Genomic DNA, 27,500 nt, shown 5'->3' on the forward strand with positions numbered 1-27,500 from the left:
TTGAGCAAAATAGGCATGCAGGACTGATTGAATGATACACACTGTACTAACCTTTTCTTTACCGCACAAGAACACCATGTCCAAATAATCTCATCGTTCAGTATTCAGTGTTGAACTCCAAATGGCAAAGTCATTTATGATGTCTTTAAAATCCAATTTCTGGGCAAGTTGAGGATCTAGAGAGCATTGCCAGTCAGCATAACTTCTCCTGGAACATCGTAGATCGCACATAGGTCTTAATGAGTTTCATTTTTCTGACGGCCCCTCACCTCCAGCCACAGTAGCATCAGGTGACAGACCAAACCATTTTTTGCATTATAGAGAGGGAAAGAAAAATAGTTTTTGACCACTATATCAAGAAAAATGAGCAAGATAAATAAAAAGCTTTTATGTGACTCACAAATACTATATAACGTTTTCACCAATCTGGGAACCAATTCGGCAAGCCTGCCATGTACAAACATACAAATACAAAAAATGCTTGAAATTCATTGTAATCAGAAGGTTGCGAGTTCAACTCTCAAAACGGCTGTGAAACTGGTCAGGTCAAGTGAAGGAATTACACAAGTGATACCTTCACAACAAAATGAAGAGTGAGTTGAAATGAAGCCATAACATTTTCGCGAGAATCTTATCCAGACCCTCCCTCTGCCCTAAGAAATGTTCTCTTTCTCTCTCTCTCTCTCTCTCTCTCTCTCTCTCTCTCTCTCTCTCTCTCTCTCTCTCTCTCTCCCTCTCTCTCTCTCTGTCTTTCGCTCTTCCTTTCCCCTTGTCAGACCATCTCTACTTCTCTCTGTCTCACTGTTTATCTGTAGAGGGAGAAAGGGTGCAGATATTAGAACACTGCAGCATGTCATGGCAAGACACATGCATGTCCTTGTTTACATGTCTGTATAAGTGTGCATTGTATAACCACATTAACCCTGGCATCCCTATTTCGATGTTCAATTGTTTTAATTTTCAAAGTAGTGAAAATAGCAGATCTGCAAGTTCATGTGTCATGTTGCGACACATTGTGAGCTTCTAGATTTGTCGCACACCAAAGTACAGTACAGTATATAGAGCCAAAGTGAATGAATATTTTTTCATTTAAATATTTCACAGCAACCGCGTTAACAGACTTCATCTGTTTTCGGTCAGTGTGAATGTCAACATCGTAAACTCTCACTGCATGCAGAGACCATAGACAGAACTATGTCCTTTCTAAAGTACCAACACATCAGCTCCTCCTTGTGCTGTACAGTATATCGTGCTGGATAAGAGTGTTAACTTAAAGCTTTAACCATAACTTTAATTTCTTAACCAGGATTCGAACCTAGTTCACCTGCATGAGAGACCAAATATCTACTACTCTGCCGATAAGGAATAACCCCGTCCCCTTGGCCTAGGGAGATATTGCCCTATGAACTTTAGTCAGTACTAGCTGTAAACCAGTAGGTGTCCTACCCGACACCAGGTTCTACAGTTCTCAATTGTAGAGCGCAGTGGTGTAAAGTAACTAAGTAAATTTACTCAAGTACTGTACTTAAGTACAATTTTGAGGTATTTTTACTTTACTGGAGTATTTCCAATGTTCAGTTATTTTACTTCTACTCCACTACATCTCAGAGGCAAATATTAAAACTTTTACTCCACTACAATTATTTGAAAACTTTAGTTACTAGTTACTTTGTAGATTTTGAATATTATTACAAAACATACATTACCCGCTTCAGCCCTATATACATGTTGGCCATTTGAAAATAGCCGATCTACAAGTTCACAATACGTCGCATTGTGAGCTTGTAGATCTTGTGAAATGGGACATTCTGCATAATGAACACTTTCTACTTTTGGTATTTTAAGTACATTTTGATACCAATACTTTTGTACTTTTACTCAAGTGAATTTTCAATTACAGACTTTTACCTGTAACAGAGTATTTCTATATTGCAGTATTGATACTTTTACTAAAGTAAAAATTGTGAGTTATTTTCCCACCACTGGTAGAGAGACCACCTCCAACCACTGCAGATGTTGTATTGTATTAACTTACTCTACCTACTGGTTAAAATGTTTTATTCATTCAAATAAGTTCTGGATTACAGCTTTAAATCTCAGTTTTAGAAAAGCGGAATATGAATGAAATAACACAAGAACTCTGCTGTAAGATAATTCCTCTTGAAATGCATCAAAATGAGCCTGATAAGACAGAACGCTTGTAAGATTACGTACGTGTGGTAAACGTGTCATCTTGTGCAGTGGAGTGTGGTTTTGCTGTAATTATAGGATAAAACAAAACCCTGCAAGACAGTTTAGTCTATTCTGCCAAACTGTGTACGTGCACACGAGTGTGTGTTTGTGCTTTTGTAGTCGTAGGACTTACTGTAAACGAGGCCTGTGAGTGTTTTGTCTGTCAGCGTGTCTGTATACTCAAAAGGGTGATTTATGCTTTGCACTGCAACGCGTTGTGAGCTTGTGGACTGGCTATACAGCATTGGTTCTCAAAGTGGGCCAGGGGTCTTTGGGGGGGGGGGGGGGGGGGGGGGTGACAGGGGGTGATCAATCAGCCTGGTGATTTTGTCAGGTGTGTGACTATGTGTCGTTTATGATATTGAGTTACATTTGATAACGTCTGTGTTTGGAGGAAAGAACTTAAGTAAATTTGTACTTTTTCACCGTCAGTTGATGCTTCATATCCATTATGCGTAAAACCGCGGGTGTGGTTTGTTTCTTTTTGGAACACAGTTCTTACGCACCCAGGGGGATAGCGCCCTTTAGCGGCAGTGATGTCAGACTTCGGTGCTCTATTTCCATTCTTTTTAAAAGATTTTGTAAGTACAACATCTTTAAATATGGCCTATTTTGGCCCTTAGAATACTATTTAGTTTTACTATTGCTTCTGGTCATTGTTAGTCATATATACACCTTTTGTTTACAAAGCCTAAAGCCAAACAAATGTAATTTATATTTATATGTTCCAATGTTCAATGCCAAAAGCACAATTAAATCGTTAATCGCATTTGTTTGCAGTTAATCGTCAAGTAAAGTTTCATGATCGTGAGACACCTGGAAAATTACGTTGTATCTACAGGTATTCACCCTCCTGCCACTGGAAATACTGATAAAAATGTCTTTGTCCACAAAAAAGTCACATACTTCATAGCAGCTTTCTCCAAAACAACTTAACTTAAGGCAACCAGTCAGAAATAACAATAAATTGCTCCATAGAGATTGTGCATAATGGTCCACATCTACTGAAGCCAAGCGGTTGCGCTGTGAGTGGAAAATACCTAATTTCACCCATTTTCTTTTTTGGGTGAACTGTGTTATTCCTTTAACCCATTAAGGCCTGATGTTCCGATTCTACAAAATGTCTTCTAAATCCTAAAAAAAACAGTTTTCTGAAAAACGTATGTTACTATATATCAGTGGCTCTCAAACCTTTTCATGTCAAGGACCTTTTCACGCCGACCCCCATCTGAAAATGTTTTGCTCCAGGGACCCCTCTAGAAGCAAAGAATAGGGCTCCCCATTTCCAGGGCAAATCACCGTAGTCGTGAAACAGTTTGAATAATACCGTGACCTGTGACAGCTGCCACCTATGAGACTTTAGTTTATGCAATGCACAATGGCCTCTGTCCCCATGCATCAGTGACGGAAGGCAAGGTTCTTGTGCACGAAGGCCGAGATTAACGCCCTTTATGCTTCGTCGTACGAGGAAGAGCAAAAATAGCCAATCTACAATCTCACATGACGCCGCTTAACCCATTAAGACCTGAGGCCGCTTCTAAGCATTTTCGAAATCCTAACAGTTTTTTTAAAAAAAAATCAAAACATTTTTTTTTCACGATTTTTCAAAAATAGCAGATCTACAAGCTCGTAGCGCGGCACCGAAGCCAAAGACATCTAAAGTGACACAGATGCGTTCCAGGTCTTATATCTTTTACAAGCTCATCTCTTAATGAGCTTGTGTAAAATAAAATAAAAATTTGAACATCTTTGAAAATGTAATTTGCCCAGGGCGCCACACAAGCTGGAACAATACCACTGCCAGCTGCTGATAAAAGTTGACAAGAGAGAAGTGCTGATGTTGACTGTGCAATTCATCATCTCACCATGGTCTCACTGCAGAGCATCTCAAGGATACATGGAGGAGAGAGACAAGAAAAGGTGCACGTTTTTCTCTCTGATCCTAAAAGCTTCCATTAAACTCTTCAGCGAGAGAGACGCGACCGTTGATATATTTTGCTCACATGTCCTCCCGTGGAAAACGGTCCATTACCGTTCACAGCACAGGGACATGTGAGGTGTTGAGCTATAGGTGTCTTTCGAGTGGTTGGAGACCATGATGTGCATGTATAGCTGGCTCACCACTGTGTTGTTCCTTTGCAGGCTGATATTCAGCACATTCAAAAGTTTCGTGATGTCAATCAAAAATGCCACATCTGCCAGCCAGACAGCTCCCATTGGCTGTCACTTTTCAGCCCAAAACTGCTCCATCTCCGCCCTAATAGAGAAAAACTGTTTCCATGCAGGTCCCCGACTGAGCCATCAAACTGTCTGTGGTAAATCACATCTCCATATTCCGCCTCTATTGTAGAGGAGAACCTGCCGATGGCACTGAAACTGGCAGTACAGGGATTTAAAATAAAGTTAACAGTCTTTACCACAAGGTTCAACTTTCAGACATTTAGCACATTGTTGTTGAATTATGCAGTGGAGTTTAATAGTCTTGCTGACTTTGTTGCATATCAGGCTAATCCACTTCATTCATCAACATTCTGTCCTGCTCATTCATGAACTGTAGATTGTAATTGTAGTGATCCGCTCTTGTCTGGTCCTTATTTAAAAGAATGTTGATTGATTATTGAATGTCTGAGTTCAGTTCTCTGTACCACTGCCATGGTGTTGCAAGCAAGGCCAAAATGTGCAAATCCTGCTTCTTGTTATCCATCATCTTCATTACACAATCTTTAACAAACTCACCCCATGCAAAATCTTTAGCCACTAGAGTAGCTTTATAACTTGATCTTGATCTGTATTCCACATAAAAAAGACACTTCTAGGAGTTTAGGGCAGCTTAGAGATGATACTTTTTAGGACAAAAGAGCAAGGTCACAGTCAAGGTCGAAATCTAAAAGAGCGGATTTTCATGAAATCGCATGGAAATTATGAGTACGCTGCCCCAAAGACACGATTACCTTGGCTTGGTCACAAACAAAGGCAAGGTCAGAATGTGGTTATTTACAATTCAAAAATAAATAAATAATCAAAATAACATAATCTCACTTATCTCAGGTGGAAATGGCATAATGTTGACGGAGGTCAACACATATTCCAACAATCGTGTTAGCAGAGGAATGCACTTCACTGATTGCAATTTATCTAGTTGTGAAACTGAAATGCCTGAAGGAATGGAAAAAAGCATGTCCCTGATAGCCTACAGAGCAACATCTTATAGATCTATAATGTAGATACTTTATTCATCCCAGAGGAAATTCCAATGCCTATTGGCTCACATATAGAGTAAAGCTTGTAGTGTTATAGGAAACGTGTACAATGCACAATGGACGATAAAGAAATTATCAAACAAGTAACTCTTGATTTTTCCAAAATAAAGCACCCCTCATCTTACTAATCAATTATGAAATATTTATTGTTCAACATTATTATTGAAAAAAAGGTAGGTGATACACAGATATACACAAGTCCAATGCTGAACAAAAGTGAATAGCCGATGATTCAATATGTTAACTCCACCCCGCATCAGCAAATTTATAGAGTGCCATGGTGCAGAGTACACTCTGGTAAATGAAAGAGAATATTATGTGATATTATAGCATAATCCAACACATTTTTCAACATGGGCCATGTGTACTCTGCCCTTCTCTGGTCACACACAAATGTCTGTGTTCAATGGTAGGCTATTGGGTTTGTCTGAATAATTATTATTTCTTGTACATTATCTTTGCCCCACTTTGACCATGCCATAAAAAGAAAACAGCAAGGTCGCACAAGATCGTCCAGGAGTTCCACACCTCTCTCACACACAAGCTCCTCTTTAGCAAAAAGCAGGCTAGCAAGGTACAAATACATTTATCCGGTAGTCAAATAATTAGGCACGGCAAGTTTATTCGCATAGCATATCTCAACACCAAAGCAATTCCATGTGCTTTACACAGAACAACAAGACACAGAGAAAATACATTATAAAAGGACATTTGATTACAATAAACTACAGTGTAGACGAATGATTGAATCGCTTTTTTCAAAGACTTCAGTGTTGTATGATCCCTGCAATTCTATGCAATCTGATGTGAAATGGGCTGTTCAGACACAACCATGTGGATTTAGGAGCGGACGGGGGAAATAACAAAGAATAAATTCCATCCATTTGTCAAAGTCTTCTCGTTTGCAAGGCTGTACAGTGACTGCGTGGCAGGAGCAATATGGCCTAATTTATTGGTCATTTAATGCTAACTAAAGTTGAAGATGTTTATTCATCTTTCATTTACACACGCACGCACACACACACACACGCACACACACACACACACACACACACACACACACACACACACACACACACACACACACACACACACACACACACACACACACACACACACACGTGTGAACTCACAACGTGCTCCGATTTGACACAGGCACGTTTTGTGGTAATAGTTTTTTGAAATGACGCATGTGACTTCATCTTCAATTTGGGCTCTAACTTGCTTTGGTGCGTCTACAACCGTGATTCTATTGATTTCCTTGAACAAAACCAGGAAGTAAGTCACCCAAACAGGACATTTTAAGTGTCCTCTGTTTAGGATACATTTTCTGTATGTGGCTATTTAATTGAGTACTCTCATCATTTTCAGTACACTGATACAGTAGATAGTACAACATTTGCTCACATTCTTAGCTTAACTCAGGGAGTGTACTGTTGCTGGTACTGTAGTTACGCCAGGTGGTTTAACGTGGCATCTATTCTGGGCGTGTCATTACTTCTCAGTGAGACGGAAAATCAGCATTACCAGCGGGCCCCGAGGACCAAGGCTGGAAACCAATGGAATGGCTTCTGAATAATGGTACTTACCAGAGAAGATTCCTGGTTTTCTCTCACGGCGACATCACAGATCAGAAGCTTGGCTCTCTGATTTCTGGATCTGTGAGTCACTCGTGTTGCCAAAATCTGGACCGAGATCACAAGAATTGTTCTAACAGTGATTTTGGAGTGTTTTTCTCGCTTTTACGTTTCCACCGAGCTCCGATTTGACACAGGCACGTTTTGTGGTAATAGTTTTTTGAAATGACGCACGTGACTTCATCTTCAATTTGGGCTCTAACTTGCTTTGGTGCGTCTACAACCGTGATTCTATTAACACTTTTCCTGGGCAGCTCAATGATTGGTCACAACGTCAAAATGGGATGTGATTCTGCAGATATATCACATTTTCACAGTTGAATCAACCATTGAATTAGAAAACAATGCAAAACAGGAAGAAAAAGAACCCTCATTGCAACATGTGAGCTTGTAGAGCTGATATTTTCACCACAGAATAGGGACGCTAGGGTTCAAGTGGTTCAGTTATAATACTCTCTTGGACATGTGGTGTCAATAGTTAGTAACAGTAGTAGTTATTCTGTCTTTCATTTTCTCAGTTAATGACTACATACATTCCTTTTGCTATCCTTGACGCTTCAGGGTTCAACATCAAAGACTCAACTGAAATACTTTGGGGACAGATGATTTATGCTTTTGGGCACACCGTTTTACACTCTGTGTTGATACTGGTGAATATTCTGAGCTTGAACCAAAATAAAAACCTCAACATTTGAATGGTTATAGAGTTATAAATCTGAGGCAGTGGTAACTGCTTCTTTTTCTCTGTCGATTGACTTTAGTTGTGCTTGGCCCCTTGAATCTAATTTTGATTCCATCAAGGAGAACATTAGCAGCTGAAAACATCGCCTTTTCTGGTTGTGATTTGCATCTGTTTTCAGTAGCAACATATAAGAGCGGTGTGGGATGACTATTATTGCTGGCTTCTATTCTACTATGTAGTTAATTGCAATCGGTCAATATCATTGTAATTGTCTAATCAGGGACTACACAGCCAAATGTAGTCTACAATGTAGGCTAGAGTGTGCAAAAGAATGATCTACATAAAAGCATTGCGAGAGGTCCCAGTCCCACCCCAATGTACAGTAGTTGACACTCTGATACAGTGGATAATACAATGCCAACCAGCTGTGATGGAAGTTTGCTCAGTGTATAAAATTATCCCACACTAGCTGAAGACTTGTTTGTCTCAATAGATTACATCACTGGAAAAGCAGGCCCTATTTATTTACCTACGATCACGCCTACTCTGGTTGCAGTGCTTCATGGGAAGGATCCAAATGTCCTGGATAGCATCCATTGAAGGCGCACTCAACATAACCCAGGCTGTTATGAAGAATGAACAGAACTGTTCTACGCCATGGCATGCGCCATTGATGCACCTGGGAGGCAAACTGGAGCCGGAAATTCAATGAAATGCATTGAAGTCAGTGAGAGCCAGGGTTAGGGTTAGTGTATTAATAAACAATATCTTTTTGAATGATTGCAACCTTTGTCAGATAATCGATTCAAGCATAATAAAAGAAGATATATCATATAATGTTTTCTCTTGTTTTGATCTCTTGTTTTTTCTATTTGCACGCTATGTAATTTTATTGAAGAGCACAAGAAAGATTGTTAATAATTGACAGTCTCACAATAACAGTTCATACTCGCTACACAGTCAGAAACTTCATCTGTGCTCGTGAGATACTTCAATAAAATGATATAGTGTCCACACAGAAAAATAAGACAGCAGGAAACAATGTGGGATATTTTCCTGAAGCGATTATTTTCCAAAGGTTACAATCATACAAAACTAGTGTTTGTCCACCTGGCTTTCATTCACTTCAATGTATATTCCATCAAACTTTCAGCTCCAGTTTGCCTCCCAGTGCAGCAAATGTGCCAGCTGGAGTTGCCACACCAAGAAAGCGACATAGATGGCCCTTCCTTCTTTATATGGCCTTGAACAAAACCAGGAAGTAAGTCACCCAAACAGGACATTTTAAGTGTCCTCTGTTTAGGATACATTTTCTATATGTGGCTATTTAATTGAGTACTCTCATCATTTTCAGCACACTGATAGATAGTACAAACATTTGCTCACATTCTTAGCTTAACTCAGGGAGTGTACTGTTGCTGGTACTGTAGGTACGCCAGGTGGTTTAACCTGGCATCTATTCTGGGCGTGTCATTACTTCTCAGTGAGACGGAAAATCAGCATTACCAGCGGGCCCCGAGGACCAAGGCTGGAAACCAATGGAATGGCTTCTGAATAATGGTACTTACCAGAGAAGATTCCTGGTTTTCTCTCACGGCGACATCACAGATCAGAAGCTTGGCTCTCTGATTTCTGGATCTGTGAGTCACTCGTGTTGCCAAAATCTGGACCGAGATCACAAGAATTGTTCTAACAGTGATTTTGGAGTGTTTTTCTCGCTTTTACGTTTCCACCGAGCGAGGACTGCAGCACACTGTGATCTATCCCAGATGTGGAAACATGAGATGAGGATGAAAAAGGAGAGAGAGAAAGAAAAAAAAGAGAGTAAGTCACATTTGTGAGTTACACAGGATGTGATGTAAGTATCCCTTGTTGCATTACACGGAGGCGAGTGCCTGTATATAAACCTGTCTTGGATCTTAGAGGATAGAGTGCATGATGAGAGAGTGTGTGTGTGGCACCTATCAAGTGGGTATCATTGAGTTAGTCTTTCAATGCTGTGTCAGAGTCCCTTTATTCCCACTGCTAAGACCAACACCACATCTGTACTGGGATTACAGCAGTATACATTGCCCTCAAGGTGGGAGTCATACCAAAGATTGTAAAAGAAATTGTATCCAATGCCTCGCTGCTTGGCACTCAACATCAAGGGTTGGATTGGGGGTAAGCCCCCTGTGACATGCTATACTAGTGTCATGTCCAGGGGTGCACTTGTACGATGTGAGATAGGCACCTGTTTCCTTATGGTTCGGAAAATGTTGGTTCCCAAGGCTGCTTATTTTACATCAGTAGTTCCCAAACGTTATGAGCTGGAGAGCCAAAAAATAAACTTTCTTCCCGGGACCCAAACTAGTGAAAATAGCAGCTTCTATTTTCACTACTTCATGTATAAAAAGTATTTTTTTTAATTATCCAAAAAATGTTTGAAAATTAAGAGGATTTACACATTTTTAAAATAATTGTAGGAAACTGAAAAAAAAAGGAAAATTGATATTTACTCACGACCCATAAAAATGTGTTTGGGAAACACTGATTTACATTGCCCTGAACATCGTATCCGGTATTCAGCGTCTGTACGTTGGGAGAGACGTGTAAGTGAAACAAAAGGAGTGTTTAAAACGGAAATGAGACCCCTGGCTGACTTCTCTGCTCATTTTCATCTAGCGAGACTGACAAATTATGTTCAGAAATGAATAGACTGCAATAGAATAAAAAACTGAATTCATATAACCTCCGCTCCCAGAACCTGCCGCTTTTTACTGTCGCTCATCTGTCCACAGAATTTGGGAGGATAGCTTTTAGTTTTTATGCTCCACGGTCATGGAATACTGCACCACAAAGACATTAAACTGGAACACTTCATCCCTTTGGGTGTATTTTAAAGTTTACTTCGATCAATAAAAACAGAGGTCTTGCAGCTGTTTTACTTGAGTTTTGTATCGATATGTAATTTGTGTGTTTTCTTTGTTTTGTATATCGTATTTTAGGTTGTAATCCCTGCTTAGAGATAACCATGCCAATGGGACTCATCTGGTTAAATAAAGCAGAAGAAAAAATGTGTGCATATATATTTTGTATTGCACACTAAGACATGAATAATTTGAAGAATACATTTAGAATAAGTTCCCGTTTTACTTGGTCTGGGGACCCCCAGGGGTTCCAGGGGATCCCATTGATTTCCAGTTCCTATTCCCAGTCGCTTTTTGGCATATATTAAAGATGGCGGATTTCAAATTCCTGAACAATCGGCTTCATTTTCGGTCTGTGGAAACCAGAGGTGTGGCTTAGTCCATTCTTTTTATACAGTCTATGGTTATAACACTTAAACCCCTATTTTGTACTTGGGCTATTCAAAAACAATAGCCCATCTACATGCTCACAACGCATCACATCTTGGTAAATTGTGAACATTTCTTCTCATATGGGGGTCCCTGGCACAAAATCTTTCATATGGTGGTGCCAAATACATCTTAATTCTGGGGGACGTTTACATTTTTTGGGCGTTTTTGCCTTTGGATAGTATAGCCTACAGTTAAAGAGTGACAGGAAACAGGGAGAGAGTCACGGGCACGGCCAGTGACACGCAGCGATGGCCGTCAGGCTCAGGAATCGAACCCGCGACTTGCTGTCAGCCTGCATTAGAGCCTAAATGTGGTACCGTATGCATGCGCCTTCACCACTACTAAGCCATCAGCGCCCCAAATCGGGGGGGACCTTGACATGAAAAGGTTTGAGAGCGACTGGCCCAAACAACCCGTCGCCACTTGAAGCGAGGCGTTCCAGTTTGAGTTCATTCCACTGGCGTCGTGGACTGGAGCGCAGTGTGCTGACGTCATGCTGTTAGCTCATGTAATTGTCTCATGGAAATGTTGGAGGGCTGTTGTGCATCTGATGGGAATTGTTAAAGCCAGTGGTTTAATAAGCTCCTTGAACCACAGAGGAAAGGCTCTTTCTCTCTTTCTTCTCTCCTTCTCTTAGCTTTTGTCTCTGTCTGTCTGTCTGTCTGTCGGTCTGTCGGTCTGTCGGTCTGTCGGTCTGTCTGCCCCTCTCTCTCTCTCTCTCTGTATCTCTCTCTGTCTCTGTCTCCTTCTTTCTTCTTATCCTCTTCTTAGCTTTTGTCTCTGTCTGTCTGTCTGTCTGTCTGTCTGTCTGTCTGTCTGTCTGTCTGTCTCTCACCATGTTTTCTGTAATAACCTGGAAAAGAAGAAGGAAGTCCGCACACTGTTCTCAAGCTCCAAGAAAGTCACTTTTTTCTTTTTTTGCAACGTTTCGACGTTCTAGGTCTTCATCAGGCAAATGTGTTATAACCTGCTCAGTCTTGTCCTTCCGGTCTCAGGTTGTCTCCGTCTCTCTGGCTCTGTTCTTTTCTCCATCCTTCTTTCTTGCTGGTTTTCTTCAGTAATAATATGCACATGTACATTCTTTAATTCATAAACGTTCTTAGCTCGTTCGCTCCTTTTCTCTTCCTTCTCTGGTTTCTCCATCTTTTTCCAATAACAGACTTTACCCAATTTTCTCTCTCTCTCTCTCTCTCTCTCTCTCTCTCTCTCTCTCTCTCTCTCTCTCTCTCTCTCTCTGTCTGAGAACTTCTCCTTCCTTCCTTCTGTCACTGTCTTACAAATAAATTAAGGGTGCTTTTTGGCATGAACGTTGGAAAGACATTATTACCAAAATATCAACATCAATGAACAGGTCTGTCTGTCTGTCTGTCTGTCTGTTAACATATTCCTCCTTTGCACAATAGAGAAGAAACATTCAGTATAAGAGAGTGGGTGTGATTCTAAGTTGAAGAGGAAGCATTACTCTCATCAAACTAGAACTGACAAAATATACTAGTAAAATAATAGATTGTTTACTGCAGGTAGGGCCAAGAGATTACAGTTACTTATCTGTGCCGTTAGGTATGGCCATGATTAAAGTGAAAGATTAGAGTTGAAATAAACGTCAAAGATCTTTTGCTACAAGCAGAATCTGCAAGAGCTACTTAAAGATGTTGCAAGTTCCTCCTCTTGCTGCTGGTAATACTTGGTGGCAGGATGGTCTAAGCATTTACGAGTACCAGCTGCAGGGTCATCAGCTGGGAGCCATCCTTCCTTGATGTTTCTCTCCCATTTCGACCCAGAACATCTCCGGAGGGTGGGGCAGCGGTCAGGGACGTCTCCCTGCCGCTCCCTGCAGCTGGACTCGGGACTATGCATGGCAGTGTCTCCAGGTAGATAGTATCGTCATGAATAATGTAAAATATTAGTTTCCACTCTCTCCATGCAGTTGGGGCCATTGCAAATGTACAATGTATTAAGTACAATATAGGCATTTAACAGATGCTCTTATCCAGAGCGACTTACAAAGTGCAAGATGTGTAATTGACACAAACCCTGGTCAACAAACAAGTCAAAAGTGTTAATAGTCGGCCCGCAATGCTGGCCTAGCAGTACGGGCACTTAGGCTTTAAGGTAGCCTGACAGCACATCGCGGGTTTGAGTCCCGTTCCCGAGATCTTTGCTGCATGTCTCTCCCCATCTCTCTCCCTGTTTCCCGTCCTTCTCTACTATACACTATAAATAAAGGCAGAAAAGCCCCCAAAAATATCTTTAAAAAAGAGGAAAAAAGTGTAAATAGTCACATAAGTAGAGTGCAAAGAAAACAATTAAGTGCTACAACACAACTAGGATAACGGATAAACATAAAATCTAATCGATCAAGTAACCAACATATTGTTTCTGTCGGGTGGAAAACTTCCAAAACCGTTACTTTTCTAATTATTATTTTTAAAATAGTGGAAATAGTGGAAACAAGCTCACAACAACGTGTCACATCGCGACACGACAATCGCGTTGTGAGCTTGTTGCTACTTTTATGCAACACTTGTATAATGAAGTAGGGCATTCATTTGTGAAAAAAAGTTGAAATATGGAGATATGAGTTTCTGCCTTACAGCAACTATATATTGTCACGCTCCGCTCCGCGGGCCGTGGACTCATTGCCCTTATATGGTCGTGGACACTTTAGGCCTGTTCTTTAGGCCTGTCACGGTCGCTCCTCGGGCCGCGGACTCTGACTTTATTATTTAGACCTTCCTGCCCTTATAAGGTCTTGGACTTATTAGGCCTTTGTTCTGTTCTGTACCTAGTCTGGTTATTCTGTTACTCTGTTGTTGTTGCCCTGCGTTTGTTCTGTACCTTATTTTGTAGTCTTGTTTCCTGTTCTGCTTAGTTATTGTTACCTGTCTTGTCTCACCTCCCTGTTGATTAGTCATGTTCTCCTCCTGTGTCCTCTTAGTCCCTCAGCCTATCCCAGTGTTGATTGTCTGTTGAGTTCACCTGTGTCTTATTATTTCCCTATTATTTCCCATCGTGAGTTCAGTCCCTTGCCTGTATTATTACCTTGAGTTATTAAACCCGTTAAACCGACCAGTTCTGCCTCTGTCTCTCCTGCACTTGGGTCCTACAATCCTGCCCTGACTGAAACCGTGACATATATCTGCATATAAGAAGATAAAAACAACATAGTTTGAAAGCCCATTTCTGCCAATGTAGTTTTAGAAACAAAACAAGATGTCATATTATGAGATACTAAGTCATAATTATAAGCTTCCACATTGCTTCCATAACTATGAGTAGCATCAAGTAAAAATAAAAGTGACCAGAAGTGATACAAAGAATGTTTGTGCTAGTGGGTCATGTAATAGATGAGTTAGTTCCCTCTCTATGCGGGTGGGTGGGATCAATGTAATAGACTAGAGTAATAGAGTACAGTTACAGTACTTCTCTTTCCAGGCAGGTATGATCAGAACGGGTAAAGAGGAGTACTTCATTGAGCCGCTGGAGCGCAGGGTGAGCAGAGGAGAGCAGGAGGAGGAGGAGGAAGAGGAGGCAGGAGGAAGAGGAGGCGGACGAGAGCACATCGTATATCGCTCCTCTGCTGTTATCAAGAAACAGCCAACTGTCAATCAAACCCAAGCTGTCAATCAAACTGACGACTACTATCTGCAAGGTGAGTTGTGCAAGCACACATACACACACACACACACACGCGCGCGCGCGCACACGCACGCACGCTAAGCATTGCAGTGCGATGCAGTGCGATGCATTTAAATCTAACCTTTAAATGCCTAATCCTAACCTGAATAATTTCCTAATTGTAAGTATAACAACAACCAGTGGTGGAAAAAGTACTCACATTTTGTACTTAAGTAAAAGTATCAATACTGCAATATAGAAGTACTGTGTTACAAGTAAAAGTCCGGAATTAAAAATTTACTTGAGTAAAAGTACAAAAGTGTTGGTATCAAAATGTACTTAATAGTACCAAAAGTAGAAGTACTAAAATGTTTGAAAATAGCAAATCTACAAGGTCTACAACGCGTCCACAAGATCTAGCGTTGTGAGCTTGTAGATCGGCTATTTTCAAATAGCCTAGGTATGAATTAGGGCGAAAGTGGTTAATGTATATTTTATAATATAATAATTTATATCTGCAAAGTAACTAGTGGAGTAAAAGTACAATATTTGCCTCTGAGATGTAGTGGAGTAAAAGTAAAAGTATAGACAATTGGAAATACTCCAGTAAAGTAAAAGTACCTCAAAATTGTACTTAAGTACAGTACTTGAGTAAATTACACCACTGACAACAACCATTTATCTTGTGAGAACCAGGACAATTGTCCTCATTATGTCTATTTCAAATATTTTAGGTGCAGTAAAGGTTACATTCACAAACTCATGGATAGGTCTTCATGATACAACACGCATGTCACTCAGCACTCCAAGTAGCGGCGACTCCGCCACATATGGCAGCAGAGACAGCACAATACTTTGCCAGCCTTTCTGCCTCGTCTTTGGGCATCCCAAGTTGTTCGAAACCCTCCAACAACCAGTCCGTGGGTATAATGTCCTTGGCTGGATCACCAGAGGAAACAAAGTTCTTAGTCTTGCACTGCTGCTTGGTGTTAAAGCGCTCTCTGTAGTTGTTCTCATGGGCCTGGAAGTCCACCCATTGCTATTCCGACAGCGGACGGACATACCGCTGGAAGGCCGCCGGGTCTATTCCCTCTCTTCCCGGTAGCTGTTCACGGGAGGGGCCGTCAGGTAGCGTTGGCTGTTGGTAGAGTCCAAAGAAGTGCCTGCTTGTATGCAAGCTACATAGTCCACAGAAATTGCAAATGCATCCACTGCACCTATTACTTTGACGATGGTAGTTACAACGGGGAAGTTTAACGTCATGCCCAGGACACACACACACACACACACACACACACACACACACACACCGTGTACTTGTATTACTATAGAGGGTGTTTAATGGTGTTAATGAGTATTATATGGCTTCTACAGTAGACTACTGTAAAGAAACAATACAATTATACTCTTCCTGTGTGTGTGTGTGTGTGTGTGTGTGTGTGTGTGTGTGTGTGTGTGTGTGTGTGTGTGTGTGTGTGTGTGTGTGTGTGTGTGTGTGTGTGTGTGTGTGTGTGTGTGTGTGTGTGTGTGTGTGTGTGTGTGAATTATGAGGCACATTAGAGATGATGAGACCGCCCGGGGTCCTTAGGATTTCTTAAGGCGGTCAGCGTTTTAATGTGTGTGTGTGTGTGTGTGTGTGTTACTGGGTAGGCGTTCCTGACTTCATCTCACATCTGTTTCTACTCATACAGTATATTAGCTGAACTGACAGTAACCCCTGAAGTCACACAGTAACACACACACACACACACACACACACACACACACACACACACACACACACACACACACACACACACACACACACACACACACACACACACACACATGCACACACGCACACGCCTACATGCGTACCACACACATAAATCCATACTGTCATACACACAGACATGTATACAACTACACACACTAAATAGTAGTCTTCAAGAGACAAGAAAGTAGGTAACTGATATATTGCACTTTTACCTTAGCGCTAGGTATACTCTTAGTTGCTTGTTTTAGAAGAGAATGCACTTAAGACTTCTGGTGATTAGTAGTTTCCGTGCCTACCTATGTTGAATGCACTTATTGTATGTCGCGGAGGCCACACACACACTGGTAGCCAAAGTGCCTTCTTCAGGCTACCCTGAAGCAGGCAGTTACCTGCCTAAACGTTGGTGTCTTTTTACTCTGCGTCCAAAAATAAAGTATCGGCACTTTGGCTACCAGTGTGTGCGGCCACCTTCTTGTCTCTTCTACTATTCAGATTATTCTGCCGTGGGCCAGCACCACGACAAGGACTTTGGTGTGCGTAGGTTTCCCGTACAAATACATACACAACACAATAGCTACTAAACACCAAACACTAAGGTCATATTATTCACAGATATACGGTACAGTAGGCACAGGACACTGATATCTCTGGACAACCAGCATTAAAGGGGATTGTTTTAACCCCCTTCAAATTGTTGGCACAACTTTTTGTATACTTTGTAATAAACCAAATATATTTAGATTCCATAAAAAAAATAACATTCATATTTTTACATTATTATGTGATCCATCCACTGATGTACTAGTCTCATATAGCCAGATTATCAGAGATCTCTGCATACTGACATGTCTGCCTGGTGACATCTAAATGCACTGTAGGGTCTAAAAGTGGGTGGAAACAATTCAGATATTAAATAAGTAGATAAATAACTGCGTTTCTTTTTTTTTCTTTGTATATTATTTCTTTATTATAATATTACGTTAGAACCATCAACATTTCGCTGTCTGCTTGTACTTTATTCCAAGGTAATTTACCTTGTTGTTTATTGACTAGTTCATGCTTACTCTGCTTACTCCAATCTCGCACTCTGGATAGGAGCGCTAAATGCCTACATCGTAAATTATGTAGGCGTAGGTTTGTTAGCACTGTTTTCACCACAGTTCTAGCCCATTCATTGGATTTAGATGTATCAGTAGGCGGAGAACTCTAATCGTATGACTGCACTACTGCTGCTGTACCAAGAACCTTGCAGGTCAAACTTTCCTACACACACACGCACACGCACACGCACGCACGCACACACACACACACACACACACACACACACACACACACACACACACACACACACACACACACACACACACACACACACACACACACACACACACACACACACACACACACACACACACACACACACACACACACACACACACGTATGCAGATTTCTTTTGCGCTTGCCCTCAGTTCCCTGGAGCAGTTTGGGAGTGGCGTGCAGTGCTCTAGGGCTCCAGGGTTTGGTGGTGTTGGTGGTCACAGCTGATGTAACAGCAGTCACCCTCCTAAAACCAGGTCACATCTGGGATACAACCCCAGACGTCTTTAGGTGTTTAGTCAGCCCGCCAACCTGCTCTTTCTTTGGACTCTAACCACTTTCAACCTGCCATCCTAATTTTGGGCATGTCATTATGGGTGAATATTTGCACTGCGCTACGCGTTGTGAGTTTACTTTGTAGATGGGCTGTCTCCACACAACGTGCTGAAGTGGTTAATAGACGTTCACATATTATAATACTGTTTTGGCTCCTTATGGATGGAGGTTAATGAGGATAGGATACAAGGAAGAAGAGAAGGCACTGGCAGGTAGGTAGGAAGGAAAGGAAGGGAGGAGAGAAGGCAGGTACAGTAGGAAAGAAAGAAGGAAAGAACGATTAAACAAATTAACAAACGAAGGATAGACGAACAGATGGACGGACGGACGGACGGACCGACGGACGGACGGACCGACCAACAGACGGACAAACTGACTGATAGACTGACAGACGGACTGACTGACTGAAGGAAAAAGTACTTTATTAGAATTCACCAGTGACTACAAACAGCAGCTTGTGTCAGGCAGCCAAGCACATGTTAGCTGTTAAGCTCCATAGCTGACTCCAGACCAGCGGATTGGCCCACAACTTGACTTTTGTCAAAACAAATGCATGCAATGCGAGAAATGACACGTTGGCTAAGTGACTTTATCCTGGAGACAGACTCATACAGCTCCTTAACATGTTTCAAATTAAGTCATCTCAAGGAATCAGCTGAGGTGACGATGCAGCACGAGCTGCCATGATGACGGAACAAAACAACTCCGTAGCATGTTGTGTCTTTGCATGTGATGATGACCTTTGTTAAATCTGTAAAAAAAGAAAAAAAACATTTGACTGATAGCTAATTAACTTTTCTCTGTCTGTCTGTCTGTCTGTCTGTCTGTCTGTCTGTCTGTCTGTTGTATCACTTTCTGTCAGTTTATTCTCCCCCCATTATTCCAGGAGAGATGCCAGACATGATTGGAACACACACACACACACGCACGCACATACATACGTACGCACGCACACGTGCGCACGCACACACACACACACACACACACACACACACACACACACACACACACACACACACACACACACACACACACACACACACACAGACAATTCCTAAATGATTTGGTGCAGAGGCTATGTGCTTAAGTTTGGAGACCTCAACTGGAATGCAGAATGAAAAAGAGAGAATAGAGAGAGAGGAGTCAGAGAGAAAAAAGGGACAGAAAAGGGGAGGTAGAATGAGATATGAAGTGGAGACAAACGCGCACACACACACACACACACACACACACACACACACACACACACACACACACACACACACACACACACACACACACATACACATACACATACACATACACTCGCACACACACACACACACACACACACACACACACACACACACACACACACACACACACACACACACACACACACACAGAGCAGCCAAGAAGAGGGGCTTCGGCAGCCAGCTGTTGCTACGTGGCAGAAAGAAAGAGGAAAATAGAGAGAGAAAGCTGAGAGAAGAGTCAAAACAGAACCAGAGAGAAGTGAAAACAGAGAACGGGGTGGTATTCACCAAAAACACTCACTACACTTATTATATTATGATACTTCCTTCCTTCCCACTTCCTGTTCTTTCTGTTCTCCTGAAGAAAAAAAATCTCTCACTACAGGAGGGTTCTCCATGGTGTTATCTGATATATAAACAAGTATATGTGTGTGGGTCTTTGACTCTTTTTTGGGGGGTCCCCAGCAAAATGAAGAACAATTTAACCATTAGAACTTAGCTCTCCACAAGCTCACAATGCGCCATGATTTCTTAACACAAATCCTCTCTTTTGGGGGGGCACAAGATCTTTTCAACTGAGGGTCCACTGCCAAATACAATCCTTTTAGGGGTCCTTGACATGAAAATGTTTGAGAACCACTGTTATAAATATCCGGACTGTGGTCCCCTCTTAAAAAAGTACAGGATGCCAGTCTCATTGCTACTGTAGATGTGTGTATTAACCCATTCAATCCGGGAACGCATCTCTGTCATTTCTTTGGATATTCAAAAATAGCAGATCTACAAGCTCATAGTGCGGCACCGAGAACATTTGTTAAATATTTTGTTCCAGGGACCCCCAGAAGCAACGATTTGAGTTACAAATGTTCGCTTTAAAAAATATGTACATTCAAAGATTTGCACCTTGTATATCTGCTATTTTTGAATAGCCAAAATAATCGAAAAATTACAGATGCGTTCCCGGATTGAATGGGTTAATATATACATATACAGTACTGTATGTACCGGCATATTCATTGTCATCTTTGCACCAAGAATGAATTTCCGAGAACAGAGTATAGTGGACATCTGGTATTTGCTGTAACGCCGCTGGGCAGGGACTTGCATCCATTATCTATGGAGGTGCAGTGAATTGTGGGAAACAATCCAGCTCGCTGCGCGTTGCTGTGAACCCGGCGAGGTCAGGCTGGTCATGCAGGAGGGAGGCTTCATTAGAGTCCAGCGTCCAGAAACCTGGCGGTGGCTCAGAGAAATGTCCTGCTATATACCTGCACATACTTCTATTAATAGTCCACACCCTGTCTCTTTCTCTTTGCCTCTCTCTCTCTCTCTGTCTGGTCTGGTCTGTCCGTCTGTCTGTCTCTCTCTCTTTCTCCCCATGGCCTATCGACGACTCAGCTGTTTTTAAACACAGTGTCAGCTGTGAGTTTTAAACTCTGTGTGTGTGTGTGTGCGTGTGCGTGTGCGTGTGCGTGTGCGGGTGCGTGTGCGGGTGCGCGTGTGCGCGTGTGCGTGCATCCGTGCGGACAGTATGTGCTTGTGCCTGCATGTGTGTGTGCTTAATGAACAGGGGACACATGAGGACATTATTGTGTACACTAACATTAACTCAACACAAGTTAACATTATTGTTCAATGTAGATGTCACAGTTCATTTTCTGTACGTTTTACACAGCAACAGAATCAACTAAAACTAATATTTACACTAACTTACTTTCTTTCTATCCTTCAGGTTCTGTTCTAGGAGGTCTGTTGGACGTTGAGGCACTGAGACAGAAGCAGAACTTTTCCGGTTCTGTGTTCCGGTCCGGCCGTTCCCGTCGCTATGCAGAGGACAATGAACTGTTTAACATTGAGGTTGTTCTTCTGTTTAATGTTGCTCCTAAACTATTTAACATTGTTGTTCATGTGTTTATAATTTCATCTCAAGTCTTTAAAGGCATCTTCATTGAAATATATTATTGTACGGTGTGAAACAATATACAGTCCAAAAGGCTGAATCATGATCAGTTTCTCCTCATCTCTCCTCCTTGTCTCTGTTTAATTCTATAGGTGTTGTTGGGGGTGGACTATTCTATTTTACACTTTCACGGTCGAGAGAATATTCAGAAATACCTGCTGACGCTAATGAATATAGTAGGTGACATCACACTTATGCACACGCACGCACGCACGCACGCACTTACTAATGCTACGATAACAAATTAGATCATCTAATTTGTTTTCCTCCTGTTCACCCTCCCTCCCTCGCTCCTCTTTTTCTCTCTCATTCTATCTGTCTCTCTTTCTTTCTCCCTCCATTCCATGGTGTCTTTCAGGTGAATGAGATTTACCAGGATCGGACTCTGGGTGCCAACATCAATGTCGTTCTGGTCAGAATCGTCATGCTCAGTGCTACCATGGTACAAAACCACTCTTCCATGGAATAGAACAGGGCGTCTCAAAGTTGGGTCCAGGGACCCCCAATAGGTCCTTGATGGGGTTCCAGGGGGGTCCCCAGAAAAATTAGGAACAGTTTAATTTCACTATTATTCATAAGGTATAAGTTATCCCAATGAGAATGTATAAAAATTCGGATCACAGGTTTCACTCTATGCTGTTATTTCCCCACCCACTAGACCGTTACAGAATCCTTTACCAAATCTAATCTAACAACACAATTCTTTATTAGGGGTCCCTGGCACAAAATCCTTTCAAATGTGGGCTAATACGTATCAATTTGGGGGTCCTTGCAAAATGTTTGAGAACCACTGGAATAGAATAGCGCTTGTGTGACATAGTGTAATCTCTCTCTCTCTCTCTCTCTCTCTCTCTCTCTCTCTCTCTCTCTCTCTCTGCATATTTACTGTACATTGCCTCCCCACCCATTAGTCTATGGAGTTGATAGAGCTGGGGAACCCCTCCCAGAGTCTGGAGAATGTCTGCCGCTGGGCGTTCCTACAGCAGAAGCAGGATCCCGGTGATCCAGAGTACCACGACCACGCCATCTTCATCACCAGACAGGAGTTCGGACCTTCTGGCATGCAAGGTAGAAAACCACTGGCAGGAATTAAACAAGTGACAGGAACTTAATGTCTAGCAGTTCTGTTGCTTTCACTGTCTGCCATGTTTCTACTACATACTGTAGGTGTTCACCTTAGCAGGAACAGTTTGCAAGCATACATTAGCTACATTAGATTGTTGACGGATCTAAGATGGATTGGTGAATGAAAATAACATCTATGTAGAACTCTGGCCATTAAATCAGTGTCTCAGGATTTCTGACTACAGTGCTGAAATGTTAGCCCGGAATCCAGACTGATTCGCTCCGTTCAGCGGACTTTTTTTCCTCCACTTCGCTTCTCAGTCTGGCCGTCTCCAGAACAGCTCTCCGTAAGCACGTAAGGAAACGGAGAAACGTCCTGTTACATAGGCACGTCATTGCTGATTGGATAGTGCTCAACGAATCAAAGCCCCACCCACAGACCAATCAGAATCCTCTGGGCCTGAGTGTCCGAGACCGGCCCTTGCACATAGGAAGCTTACCAGACTGAGAAGCGAAGTAAGAAATATTAAAAAAGAGTCAGCTGAACGGAGTGAATCGGTCTGGAATCCAGGCTTCTGAAATGCAGCTCTATATAATTTGATTTTGAATGTTATTAGTTAGTATGAACGTAATAATTGGAACGGGTTGGGAGATGTTCATTAATGCAACTCAAAAGTCAAACTCTCTCTCTCGTTCTAGGTTATGCTCCAGTCACAGGTATGTGTCACCCTGTGCGGAGTTGCACCCTTAACCACGAAGATGGATTCTCCTCAGCGTTCGTGATCGCCCACGAAACTGGACACGTGTGAGAAACAGACACGCACACTCAGACCCCACCTCCCCCCCACCACGCACACAGACGCACACGCGCACGCACGCACACACACGCACACACACACACACACACACACACACACACACACACACACACACACACACACACACACACACACACACACACACACACACACACACACACACACACACACACACACACACCCTCACACATACAATATCGATGCCTTGTTATACAATGGCAACATTATACAAATCTGTGGATTTGTATAATGTTTGTCGTCTCTGTTGAGTGGAAACCTCATACTGTATGTCCAAAACTGTTACTTTTCAGGATTCAAATTCAAAAACAGCAAAAGTAGCAGATCTATATGCTCAAAACACGTTTCTGCCTGACAGTGATGATATGTATTTACCTTTCTACTTATCTATACTTGTGCTTTTTTGACGCGGTCTATATCTGCTCTTATCTTACCTCTCTGTCTAACTGTCTGTCCATCTGTATGCCTAATTGCATCTGTCTGTCTGTCTAGGTTGGGGATGGAACATGACGGACAGGGTAATGAGTGTGGCGATGAGGTTCCCATGGGGAGCATCATGGCTCCGTTGGTCCAGGCAGCGTTCCACCGTTACCACTGGTCACGCTGCAGCGAACAGGAGCTCAGCAAATACCTGCAGTAAGGGTCTTCTGTTACACTGAAATTGGTGACCTGGTGATGACACTCTCTGTTCTGCAATGTCACAGAAATATCACTGTCAAGGCATTTATTATTCTTTTTTTTACTTAAAATGTTATCCCGCGATGTTGTAACCCTTATTTTTCACCCGGTACCAATTTTCTAAGTGATCCTGGGTGCTACACTCCCCTCACCAGCCTAGGGAGGCCAGGGCCAAGCTCATGCCTCCTTCAATGCATGAGAGCCAACTGACCTTCTTGTCACCTCACAGGGGGGAGTTTCCCTGGTTGGACGTAGCGTGTGGAAGGAACACGTTATTCCAACCAGTTCCCTTCTCCTCCATCAGGCGCCCCGGCTGTCATGGGGGAGGCAGTATAGCGACCAGGATTACAACATGTTTTTGTGAGGGTATTAACTACCCTGAGAGACACGGGGAGAACATGCAAACTCCACAGAGTAGGCCCTTTCGCCAACCCCACCAAGGCATTTATTTAACACACTGCACTATGTGTATTACTGTCATTACGGGTGCTTCGGCTTCCTGTTGTACGCACGTGTTAAACATTGTCCCGGTGGAACTCCTTATTGTCAGGTGAAAATAAGTGAATGTAAAGGTGCTTTCCCACCGCAAGATAACATTTCTTTCTAGTCGCTTCTATTGCTTCGCTTTGGTCGCGTTGGTCAGCGTTGGTAAACATGAGGCGACGGTTGCCTCACTTGGGATTTTCCAAGTGGAGTGAAGATACAGAGGCGCTTTGTTCACTTCTCCCCGTTTGCCTTGTTCACCGCGCTCGATGCAACATTGCGTCTTTGCATTGACTTTGTATGTAATCACGCTGCCCGAACAAATATTTTATCTTGCGGTGAGACCGCTCCTTCAGAGGAGGCAAGGGAATGGAAATGTCGCAGAGTGGCTCAGCTTGAAGCCCAAAAAGCGTAATATCTCCCCTAGCCAAGGAGGATTCTCTGTTGGCATAAGCACTAGATGTTTGGCATTTAACTTTCTTTACAAGCAGACAGATTACCAGCACTCCCGGAAATGTCCGTCAGGACTTCTATTTAGTTAGGCACGGGTAGCGCGCAGAAAGACAAAGGGGTTTCAGAACACTGCCTTCTTCAGCGTTGTGATGATTGATGCTGAAGAAGGCTGTGCGCGTTGTCCTGTACGCTGCCCGTGCCTAACTAAATAAAAGTTCCTGAAGGACATTTCCATGAGTGCTGGTAATCCCTCTGCTTGTCTACACCCATCCCCAGTCCAACACTGGGGGTTGGCACTGACAGGGACTGCAGGGAGCTGGCAATGACCAAATAACTGGTAGAGCTGACTATAGTATTTGGGTCTCGACTTCCCCAAATTCCAACAGTGGTTCACAGGAAGTCCATCCGAGCGGCAAACATTGCCATAGAAACAGAGCAAACGATCAATATGGAGATGACTGATGTCATAGGACTGACATCATAGTACTGAGGGCACATATGACTGATGGCATAGACTGGCCTCCAAGTAATCTGATAACAGGTACAGCATTAGTCAGTAATCACATGACAGTGGTTTTCACCCTCAGGTGTGCCAGTTTAATCACTTTCAACCTGGTGGCACCATTTTGGGCATGTCATAAATAAATAGATAAAACTCACACTCTACCTCTGTTACTCTCTGTCTCACTCTCTACCTCTGTTACTCTCTGTCTCACTCTCTACTGTACCTCTCTTACTCTCTGTCTCACTCTATACCTCTGTTACTCTCTGTCTCACTCTCGACCTCTGTTACTCTGTCTCACTCTATACCTCTGTTACTTTCTGTCTCACTCTCTACCTCTGTTACTCTCTGTCTCACTCTCTACCTCTGTTACTCTCTGTCTCACTCTCTACCTCTGTTACTCTCTGTCTCACTCTCTACCTCTCTTACTCTCTGTCTCACTCTATACCTCTGTTACTCTCTGTCTTACTCTCTACCTCTGTTACTCTCTGTCTCTCTCTAGTAAATATGAGTGTCTCCGTGACGACCCATTTGATCATGATTGGCCCGCTCAGCCACAGTTGCCAGGTCTGGACTACTCCATGGACGATCAGTGTCGCTTTGATTTCGGATTTGGATACAGTATGTGTACAGCGGTGAGTCAGCCTGTCTGTCTGTCTGTCTGTCTGTCTGTCTGTTAGTTATTTAGTTAGTTAGTTAGTTAGTTAGTTAGTTAGGGTTAGGGTTAGGGTTAGATCTACAAGCTCGCAATGAGCTTGTAGATCGACTATTTTCACTACTTTTGCTTGACACTTTTGTATTATGAAGTAGGGCATTAAATGACGAAAAATGTGGGGATATAATATTATCATCCGTGACCCTGGATTCCACTGGAAGCTCAGTTCAGTTCCTTGAATTGACTCATACTCAGTACGTGTGACGAGGGCCCAAAACTATTGACCCTGATTAGTGTATTCTGAGAACAGACTGCAGTTTGACTTTAGTCTGCCAGAGTTTAGTCTCTGTCTGTACATTTTTATTGTCTTTTTTTATTTAATTATTTTCACCCTTTCCCCCCGCAGATTGCTGAAACAAGTTAAAACAGCATCAGAAACAAATGAAATGATGTCAGCCCACTTTAATATATTCCAACTGGGTTTTTGAGAGAGAGAGTATTGCAAAAAATGTAGTTACTTGTCTTGTTAACATGGATTCTTTTTGCTTTGTATTTGTAGTTTTCGTTCAGTACAAGGTTGGGATAGCGCTGTCTGTCTGTCATGGCAGACGTTCAGAGTCTGCTACAGTATACAGTCTCTTATGTAATTCATGGAATGTTAGCGTCTACTGTCAAATAGGCTAATCTCTTTTACAGGCCTGCTCTGGCCTGTGGGCTGTGTGCATGCGTCTGTGTGTGTATGTGTGTGTGTATGTGTGTCTGTCTGTCTGTCTGTCTGTCTGTCTGTCTGTCTGTCTGTCTGTCTGTCTGTCTGTCTGTGTGCTTGCATGTGTGTGTGTGTGTGTGTGTGTGTGTGTGTGTGTGTGTGTGTGTGTGTGTGTGTGTGTGTGTGTGTGTGTGTGTGTGTGTGCCTGCGCGTGCACGTCTGTTTGTCTGTCTGTCTATCTATCTGTTTATTCATGTATCTCTCTAGTACAGTACCTACGACCCGTGTAAGCAGCTTTGGTGCAGTCATCCTGACAACCCGTTCTTCTGTAAGACGAAGAAAGGTCCGCCCATCGACGGCACCAAGTGTGGACCTGATAAGGTATGGAGATTTATGTTAGATTAGATTAATGTGTCTTGAAATCTGTGATTCTCGATCTTTCATTTCAAGGACCCACAGTTTGATATGCGTTTGGCCACTGACCCCCATTAGGACACTTTTTTTTTTACTCTGGGACCCCAATATAAACTGTAAAATCTGTGTATTTCAATCTGAGAGTATACAAATGGAACCAAATGACCCAATTGTACCCTCTCAGAGTTACGGTCTCTGGACCCGATGTTGAGAAACAGTGTCTTAGGTAAATTCATTTTATTCTATACCCCAAACTCAAATCTCGTGGACCTGACATTTCCATCTTAACCCTAAACAGTAAAATCCTGCAGAAATCGCTGAGGATTTCATTGT

The 27,500-nt window shown here is 42.4% G+C and overlaps 1 protein-coding gene across 1 annotated transcript in view; it reads left to right on the plus strand.

Annotated features, from left to right (window-relative positions):
• The window catches only part of LOC311056610 (A disintegrin and metalloproteinase with thrombospondin motifs 2-like), a 55,216-nt gene that overhangs the window by 6,625 nt on the left and 21,091 nt on the right, over window positions 1-27,500 (plus strand). Inside the window, exons 3-11 of the mRNA XM_084073358.1 lie at window positions 14,588-14,804; window positions 21,148-21,272; window positions 21,468-21,551; window positions 21,734-21,817; window positions 22,287-22,443; window positions 23,140-23,245; window positions 23,769-23,912; window positions 25,895-26,027; window positions 27,021-27,134. Coding sequence (XP_083929484.1) covers window positions 14,588-14,804; window positions 21,148-21,272; window positions 21,468-21,551; window positions 21,734-21,817; window positions 22,287-22,443; window positions 23,140-23,245; window positions 23,769-23,912; window positions 25,895-26,027; window positions 27,021-27,134 — 1,164 coding nt within the window. The remainder of the gene's footprint in view (window positions 1-14,587; window positions 14,805-21,147; window positions 21,273-21,467; window positions 21,552-21,733; window positions 21,818-22,286; window positions 22,444-23,139; window positions 23,246-23,768; window positions 23,913-25,894; window positions 26,028-27,020; window positions 27,135-27,500) is intronic.

Source organism: Gymnoscopelus microlampas, assembly GCF_963454915.1.
Source record: "Gymnoscopelus microlampas genome assembly, chromosome: 12".
In the NCBI taxonomy this organism is placed as follows: Eukaryota; Metazoa; Chordata; class Actinopteri; order Myctophiformes; family Myctophidae; genus Gymnoscopelus; species Gymnoscopelus microlampas.